This window comes from Brassica oleracea, chromosome C2 (genome assembly GCF_000695525.1).
Source record: "Brassica oleracea var. oleracea cultivar TO1000 chromosome C2, BOL, whole genome shotgun sequence".
Classification (NCBI taxonomy): domain Eukaryota; kingdom Viridiplantae; phylum Streptophyta; class Magnoliopsida; order Brassicales; family Brassicaceae; genus Brassica; species Brassica oleracea.
This window is the reverse complement of record NC_027749.1, coordinates 43,445,401-43,454,325: the sequence shown is the minus strand read 5'-3', so window position 1 is coordinate 43,454,325 and position 8,925 is coordinate 43,445,401. Positions and strand designations below refer to the sequence as shown.

Sequence of the window (8,925 nt, the reverse complement as noted above, 5' to 3'; positions counted from 1 at the left end):
GGGGGGGGGGGGGGTGTTTGTGTTATTCTGTGAACTGCCCATAGCAAAGGCCTTATATCTTTATACATTTGTGATTACTGTTTTCCTTGATGGTAATCACAGCAGTTCAATTCCTATAATGTGTGCAATAATTTTAACAACTTTAGGAATTTTGATAAATTTAATCAGCCTAATTGAACTTAGTTTTCTTGTATAAAATAAAACTAAATCAAATATGGAAAAGCTTCTTATCTAATCAAAACTGAAACGTATTTGTTCAATTATGTTGCGAAAAATTCATATAATCAAAAGTTTGCTCAACGTTAACAGAGATGAAAAAGCTCCCAAGTTTTGCTTAGCTAAGTCTATTTTGTTTAGGAGTTCTTAGTTAATAGGAAAAGAAAATGGGGATGTAGCTCAGATGGTAGAGCGCTCGCTTAGCATGCAAGAGGCACGGGATCGATATCCCGCATTTCCATTCTTTTTTTGGAATGTTTATTTATATTATTTAATTTTAGTAAAAACTTTCCAACTTTATACATGAAACAGGATGTAGCTCAGATGGTAGAGCGCTTGCTAAGCAGACCGGGAGGAAAGGGGATCGATAAGCACAGCATCTCCATAGTTTTTCACAATTTTATTTATGCTTTGATAGGCTTGTTGGCTGGCCCCTCTACTTGAATCCTAACTCTCGCTTATTTCTGCTTTTTTCCCAATATTTTCCTTTTCAAATTGACTAATGCTGTTTGAACAACTATCGTCAGATAACTTAGATCATACATTTTCAGGTGTTCAAAAAATGAAACTTAGATCATACATATAAAATAACTATAACTCTTCAGTTCACAACATCAGATTCATATCTGCAAACTAAGGATCTAAAGCGTATTGTCTTTAACGTGACATAATCTGTAGATCCCTGTAAACAATCTCACAACATTGCGACACTTATAGAACCACTGTCATTTGTCATGAACTCCTCCTCCTTAAGTCTCACAAATCTCTGTTTGACCGACGCTTGAAGGTACTGAGACTACCAGTTTCTTCTTTAAAGGGTTGAGTCGAAACATCGGACAAAGCAGGGAGCCTAGAAACACTACCTTTGCCTTTTCTAGCATTTGGACCAATCACTTCGATCATATATCTCCACCCATCAATCGGTCTCCTCCTGCTGAATATGTGTTGCTTTATAAAACTAGCTATCTGCACACATCAAAGATACACATATCAATTAACGTCGAATTAAACTATGTTGCAGTGGTATGATAACATGTTTGATGAATCAAATTAAGGAATATTTTAATGGGTGGTACCTGAAATTTGCAGAAGGAAATGCGGCGATCGAATTCTTGGAGAAGAATGTCTTCTTCTCTTTGTGACATTTCCCAGAGATTTCCATCTTGTTCTTTTGTTGTTGATTCCCAACCATCAGGCTTGTTTTTCAGTTCAGATCCACTTGAGACTTCCAATTTGTCGAAATCATGGTCTACCGAGTCGAAAATCCTGAGTATTGAAAGTTCAAAATCACCAAGAAGCACACTGACCATCAAACACATTCAAATTTATATATAAACATAACAAGCAAGTGAGGTTATAAGAAACACCAAGAAATCCCAAAAAACAATCTCTGCAATGTTTTTGAGTTAAACCCAATGCAGTAGATGATCATGAGCATATCACAATCTTCTTCAAGGATTTAGCTAAACCTAAACCAACACGACACGATTCCTCCTCAGAGCAATCTATGTATGTAAAAATCTCAACTAAATCACAGAATGGTTTCGTGAATTAGCTAAATCACAGACCTAGCAAGTGAAGATGACGAGAGATAACAAATCATAGCTATTGCGTTGAAAACAACACTATGCTTGTTTGAGATTCAAGATACAGAGCTTTAACTAAATCTATAAATACCAGGACTCGATTTCTTGAAACAATCTATGTATACTAAGTGAACATGCTTCACAAAATCACAATAGGGCTTTAGGTAAACCTAAATCACCAGGATTCAAATCCTCATTGCAATCTATGTATACTAGATGGACAATCAAATCACAATCTTTAGCTAAACCTAAAGCACCAGACTCTAATCCACATAAACAATCTCTACAATGCACTATATAAAGATGCTCTTCACATTGTGCAATCACCAGAAGTCAATCCTCAAAGCAATCACAGACCTAGTAAGTGAAGATTAGTGCAAAAAAAGAAGAATCCTTACTCAGAGCAGCTATCAAGAAGCCTATCGATATCATCAGCACCTCCACCACCAGATCCAGAATCATCCCCCAACTTAGCTTCCTCCATCTTCTCAATCTCCTTAACCCACAAAGACGCGTGAACTCTCTGCTTCTTCAACCTATAATCCTTCTTCATCGTCTCCACGCTGTACAGCGACTCTCCTCCTCCGATCTCCTTCCTCTCTTTCTTCTCCTCCTCCTTCTTCCCGCTCTTCCCTCTCCTCTCGTCCCAGTGCTCGTTCATATCCTCCACGAACGCCTTCGCCTCCACGTCGATTTCCCCCTCCGTGGAAGGGAAGTTCACGTCCGTCTCCCACGGCGCTCGGGTCTTGTCGGTGAGATCGTCGGGGAGCCAAGCTGATTCCCACGCGTCGTTCCATTTGTCTTCGTCGTCGTCGTTTCGGGGCTTTGTGGACATGAAATCGGCGAGGATCGAAGGGAGGGTGTGCGGAACCCTGGAGGAGATTGGGTGTGCGATCGTTGTTCTGGTGATCGATCCTACAATACGGTGAAGAGAATTCATCTTCTCCGGTATGAAAATTTGAGATACGAATTAGAAAACGAAAATGGTAGCGTTAATGGCGTTCATCAGATTTTTTTTTTTTTTTGATGAGTCGAGAAGAAGAAGCTTAAACCCTTGCGGGATTTAGAAGATGGGCCTTAACTATATTGGGCCAATTTGATAAATGGGCCTTTCTTCGAACATGTTAACTGAACCTCTAGTATTTTTGACTTCTGAATGTAGACTACTAGCTTTGTGCTGCTTGTTGTGTTAAGTTTGGATTTTCGATTTGAAAGATAATTTGAGACAACTTTTGTCGTTCTTGTTGTACTAATTTAAGCAACTTGAAAAGTTAGTTAACTTTTTGCTAACTTGCAGTAATAATTATAAAAAATCGAATTTAAAAATTAACAAAACATGAAATCAACTTCTAAGAACTTAAAGGAGAAAACAATGTTAGATTTGTATAAAGTATTCTTATGTACTTTTTAGAGGAATACTACATTGGAGGGAAATCTATTTTTCTCTTTTTGAACAAAGAAATTATAGAGGTGTGAGTTGAGAAAGTCTTCACTGAATCTTTATCCAAAAGAGTAAGAGAAATGCAAATTGTACCTACTTTAAATTTTCAATATCCGTATATGATTGTTAGTATTTCTATTTGGTTATAAGATTTTACGTATCTAAAATTTGAATGGGAACTATATTTATAATAGGTTGTATCGTTGTATCATAATCTCGGTTCAAGTCTGATAATGTGTGTGTGAGAGTTGTAACTTGTAAGTTGTAACCGATAAAACAAAAATTAAAAATCGTCGCATTGTTTTCTACAGCAAAACACGACAATTTAAACAGCCTAAAAGCTACATGACCTAAACGAAGAGTCCAAAAACATTCTTAACAAAACTGCAACTTGCAAGCAACACGTTGAAATATCTTAAAGGACACGTCCATCAAGCCTTTAGCATTTGCCCTTTCCTTACCCCAGCAAAAACAAAACAAAAGTGACACTTATCTTTTGTCCTCATAAACATGACAAACACTTCAAACAAATGCTGTAAAGTGAATCCAACGATTGTACTTGCAGAAAAAAAAACTAAAGCAAAACAGAAACAAAAAAAAAAAACTCAAAAGCAAAAAAAAAACTATACGAACAAAGACCAAAAGATGGTTTACACAAGAAGATTCAAAAGTAGATTATTATAAAACAAATAGATTAAAACACATACAACAATGTTAACCACATCTGGCAACCTCTAAAAAGCTTCAACCTTTTAACCAACTTATTATAACCTGTTTCAGTTTTCTTTCTTTCCTCTTTTGAGACTTGTCTCTAACAATACAGAGATGGTTGTATTCAAATCGAATTTTTTTTGTAAGAAAAACAAAATATGGAACAAGAATAAGAAGTAGCATAAAGGTTGGAGCTTGGAACCTTCAATGGAGTCTTTTCAAATGGAGAGTAATATTATCAAATATGTGTTGTTTCAGCAACCCATCACTGCGCAATTGTACACAAAGTTAGGAGAATGTTTCCTATCAAGCAACGTCCACTGCGGTGGACCACCGTCGCTCGGTATCCAAGAGTTCAGCTCTATAAACCCACCTCCCGAGTTCCTCGGTCCACCTATAACGATCAGCCTCTCCCCGCAAGCTCTAAAAGCAAGCCCCCATCCGTTAACCGAGCCAGCTCTCTCGGGCAACCTCCCAACAGTCAACCATCTCTTCTTCTCCTTATCATACTTCCTCACTTCCATATCCGCGTGATCAGCAGCGTACAGTTGGTTATTCACAACAGCAACGAGAGGAGGCGCGTCGTTGGCTGATGACACATCAGCGCGGCTCCTCGGAGGCGACAAGTCAGGGATATGAGTCCATTTCTTGGTGTCCAAGTCATACTCTTCGCCGCAAGTCAAGAGTTTGGAATCAGGGCCGCCGATACCGCCGATCACATAGAACTTCCCGTCCATGAAAACGCCAGAACACATCTTCCTCGGCTTGTTCATCATAGGAAGAGTCGTCCAAGTTTGAAGCTCGGAGTTATACATCTCAGCGGAGTCAAGAATCTTCCTCTGAGAATCAAACCCACCGGCGAATATAGCAATCTCTCCAAGACTGGCAGATCCAAACAAGCACCTCGGAGAGTTCATCTCCATACCGGAAGACCACGAGTTGGTTAGAAGGCTGTATCTGTATATAACGTAAGAGGAGAAGCCAGCTTGCCCTAAGACGAGTAGATCCGTGCCGACGGCTAGAGACTCCTTATCTGCACCCATGAAGGTGACACTAGAAGGCATTGTAGGCAGCTGCATCCACCTCCTCTCGACCGGGTCGAATGCGACCCATTCCAAGGGCTGGCAAGAGAAGTAAACCCAATGCTCCACGAACCCGTTCTGTCTCCTTAGTCTATAGATCTCTCCACTCTTCACCAAAGAACGAAAATTTCGACTCAAGGAAGCAATGGAGCCGTAGTCAGACCGTGAGCAGCGGATCAGACAGTCTATGGAGTTGTCACGACCAATCTGGTTGAAAAGAGAATGAGAATCTGTCGAGTCTCCACCGTTGTTGTTAGAATCAGACTCTTGACTCGTCCCTGAATAGTCAGAAGAATCGCTATCGTACTGAATCGAAACCCCCATTAGTTTAAGTGACTTGGTGGGTCTGATCTCGCTAGCAACCTCCAAAGCTCGTTTGCCATTGCTGAGCTTATCACCACCATCATCATCATGCTCTGGAAACATGAAAGAGTTGGACCAGGATGATTCAGAGATGCGAGAGGTTGAGAAGACCCTTGAACTCAAACACGAATCTGGTGATCGTTCTTCCAACATGTCTTTCAAAAAAGCTTTGGAATCGGACTAAAGTCTTCGACTTTGGGAATCTAAACCAAAAACCCAGATGAGAAATGGATTCAGATTGCAGATTCGACCAATACCCTAATCAGATTAGTCATCAAGAACAAGGAAAATTGCCAGCTTTCAAGATCTAGATCTCCAATTTCAAAGAAGAGGGGGAGAAAGAATCGAACCCGGAAACTCAAAACAGCGAAATCTTCGATCTCGATTTGTTCATAGTTCCATCTGCTCAAGAAAGAGATTAAAAATTGTTCTTTTAAGACGAAACAAAAGGGTGTTTGGTTGGTAATCAACTGATTATTATAATGATAATCACTAAAAGAATCGGTAATGGAGGAAAGAACTTACGAGATTGGATTAAGGAGAGAATAAATAATCAAATTTACAAGCCTCAGAGCTGTGTTTCTGTTCTTCGCGTTTATATCTATGTCGTCTCTTGATTCGCTTTGCGAATCAGAGTGAAGCTTTGGTTTCTCAGAGGCTCGAGTTTAAAAAATAAAAAAAATTTGAAGGAACAACTCTCTCTCTCTCACTCTCTCTCTCTTTTATTCCTTTTTTTTGTTAACTTTTTTGAAAATTATAATATGCAAAATTTAGTGCGGTCAAATAAAAATTAAAACGGCTTAAGATTTTTTTACTGAAAAGAAACTTAGTTTATTTATTGAGAATTTGAGACCAACACAAAACTGTCTCGAGTTGTCAACTAACCCAAAATACTACTACTCCCTCTCTTCCGAATTAGATGTCGTTTTAGAGCAAAATTTTCGTTTCAAAATTAATATCATTTTATGATTTCAATGCAAGATTTATTGATTTTTTATTCTAATCTATTTTTCTATTAGTTGAAATCTTGTTATGTGTATTGGTAATGATGTTTTTATCTAATAAATAGATAAATTTAAATATTTTATTAATCTGTGTGTCGAAGTCCAGAACGACAATTAAAATGAAACGGAATGAGTATAATTTTTCCTTTAAAATTTTGAATAAGCAATTAGCCACTTTAAATTATTAAAAAGTACATAATATGTTATCTCGGCTAAAAATATACTATACGGAGCATGTTCAGAAACAATTGCTTTTTCATAGTTTGTGATAAAATCAGGAAGAAAAAAAAAATCTACTTTTCAGCGTTGAATGCAGATGTTCAGAGTACTTCAGCTGTTCATTTTCAGTTGTCAAAAGGAATTTAACTACTTGCAGATCAAAAAGGTATTTCATTGAAACTCAATATTCCTTTTTCTTTTAATTCTCACCATCCTCTTTATTATGTTTTTTTTTCTGTCAAATATCTATATTATGTTTTGATAACATCATAATCCTATGCATTATGAAAGTACATTGTAATGAGATTTATAGATCATAAATGATATTATGTTTGTGTTTGGAAAAAATGGTATTATGTACAAAATGTCAGACTATAATCACACCATTTTTTGAAGAATTAAGCCGAAATTTATACATCTCGTTATAACTAAGTGTATTATTTTTATTTTTAAGTAATTAATTATATTGAGTTGTGTTACAAAATGTCAGACTACCTCTCTGTCCATGACTTTCTCTATTGTGTTTTTTTTCATTGGACGGTCTAGGCTTATTTATCCGTGTGTGGGGGTCTTTAAAGATTGGTGTTTGGCGGTCTCTTCATCATTTGTGGAGCTTTCCTATGCGCTCGTCTTTGGATTCGAAGTCATCTTTAGAGGTTTTATGTTGGAACTTCTACAGTTTTGCTTCTCTTCTTGTCGTGGTTCGTGTGAAAGGTGAGCTTTGACACTTGCTTTTTGTTTTGTAGCCGACTCTTTAGCTTCTTGGTTTAAGGCTCTGAAATGTATCTTTTGCAATTTAGCAAAAAATTTATCATTTGTATCCTTTTCTTTGTATCTTGATAACGATGAGCTTAAGAATTGTTTCCTGTGTGTTGTATCTCTCTTTAAGTTAGTGCAAAGTTGGTAAAAAAACAAGATATGAGAAAAAATTGACTATAAAAAATTCTAGAAGCAATGCGATGTATTTGTTGGGGTAAAACAAAATGTTTGTTTTTTGTTGCTTTAAAATCTTTCACTTTTAAAATGATTTAATGAAGTGAGTGGATAGAAGAGTTTGTAAAAAAAAGCAGTCTCCACGTGACGTGATTCTTTTTAATTTCTTCACGTTCTTCCCACATTTCTACATCTATCTTACGTTCACATTCTTTACTAACATTATAAGATAATTCAAACTGTGATTTTATTTTATCAACTTAATAGACATATTTTTTTTAGATTCCATACATGCCCAATGCAAAAATACCAATCAAATCATACGATAGAGCAATATACTCTGGCGTCAGCTTTTGACGCGTTCGCCCTTATGGAGATGACGTGCCAAATTACGGTACACATGGTTTTTATCTCTATATATGGGCGTCAAATGCCGCGTTCAACACGTGCGTAAAATAGTTATATAATTAGGAGAACTTGTTAGTTAACTATTTTGAGAACTTGTTAATCAGGAGAACTTGTTATATAATTAGGAGAACTTGTTAGTTAACCTTTTCTGTTTTCTTTTTCTTTAATTGTTTTTCTCTTTTTAATTTTGTAGATAGTTCTATTTATGTTTTTTACCTTTTTTTATTCGAAAATTAAATATGATGTGACAAGTTATTATAGTGGACACAATAATTATTTTTAAATTAATTCAACTTAATTACCAGTTGAAACAACTATCCACATATATTAGGAACATAAGTTTATTTGCACTGTATGTGAATATCGCGTGATCGGCACTCGCTAGTATCCGAATTATTATTGGTAAGTATTTTTGAATTTTATGTAAATCTTTTTCATGGAAAACACTGAGTTTTCTGTAAAAAAAATTGATATCTTGCATATTTCTAATGTTTTATCCATTCACTCATGTGCATTTTGATCATATAGATTACGATTTAGCCATGTTTAGGTTGCATTTTGCATACATGAGTCCTTATCAGGTATTGGAGTACCACATGGAGTTTTTGGAGACATTTGAGTGCAATTGGAGTCCAAAAGAAGTGTTTAAAGTGATCATTGGGCGAGCATCTTACCGGAGCGACCAGTCCGGAGCGACACCGTCAAGTCGCTCTGATCTCCCTATCAGAGCGACCTTACCAGAGCGACAGGGAAGAGTCGCTCGCGTTTTGATCACCCGGAGATGCGAGAACGAGTCCGGAGCGACCTCTCGCAGCGACACAGCGAGGTCGCTCCCGAAGCATGGAGTGACTTGTCGGAGCAACGAGCGGAGGTCGCTCGCGTTTTCATCACTCGGAGATGCGAGAACGAGTCCGGAGCGACCTCTCGCAGCGACACAGCGAGGTCGCTCCCGAAGCATGGAG

General features: G+C 37.4%; 2 protein-coding genes across 5 annotated transcripts; both read right to left on the bottom strand.

Moving 5' to 3' along the window:
* Positions 1-768: 768 nt before the first annotated feature.
* Positions 769-2,819, bottom strand: LOC106322972. The gene is made up of 3 exons (XM_013761123.1): positions 2,201-2,819; positions 1,293-1,482; positions 769-1,182 (listed from the first exon to the last, which is right to left on the bottom strand). Exons 1-3 carry the CDS (start codon positions 2,740-2,742, stop codon positions 973-975), a joined length of 942 nt encoding a protein of 313 aa, XP_013616577.1. The 5' UTR covers positions 2,743-2,819; the 3' UTR covers positions 769-972.
* A 1,085-nt stretch (positions 2,820-3,904) lies between these two features.
* Positions 3,905-6,121, bottom strand: LOC106327607 (F-box/kelch-repeat protein SKIP11-like). Of its 4 annotated transcripts, none has more exons than XM_013765796.1 (3): positions 5,925-6,121; positions 5,750-5,801; positions 3,905-5,602 (listed from the first exon to the last, which is right to left on the bottom strand). In XM_013765796.1, exon 3 carries the CDS (start codon positions 5,550-5,552, stop codon positions 4,209-4,211), a length of 1,344 nt encoding a protein of 447 aa, XP_013621250.1. In that variant the 5' UTR covers positions 5,553-5,602; positions 5,750-5,801; positions 5,925-6,121; the 3' UTR covers positions 3,905-4,208. The 4 variants fall into 4 exon arrangements, with proteins under 4 accessions (XP_013621250.1, XP_013621251.1, XP_013621252.1 ...); XM_013765797.1 differs by having other exon boundaries at positions 3,905-5,657; positions 5,925-6,094; XM_013765798.1 differs by having other exon boundaries at positions 3,905-5,615; positions 5,925-6,094.
* Positions 6,122-8,925: the final 2,804 nt, after the last annotated feature.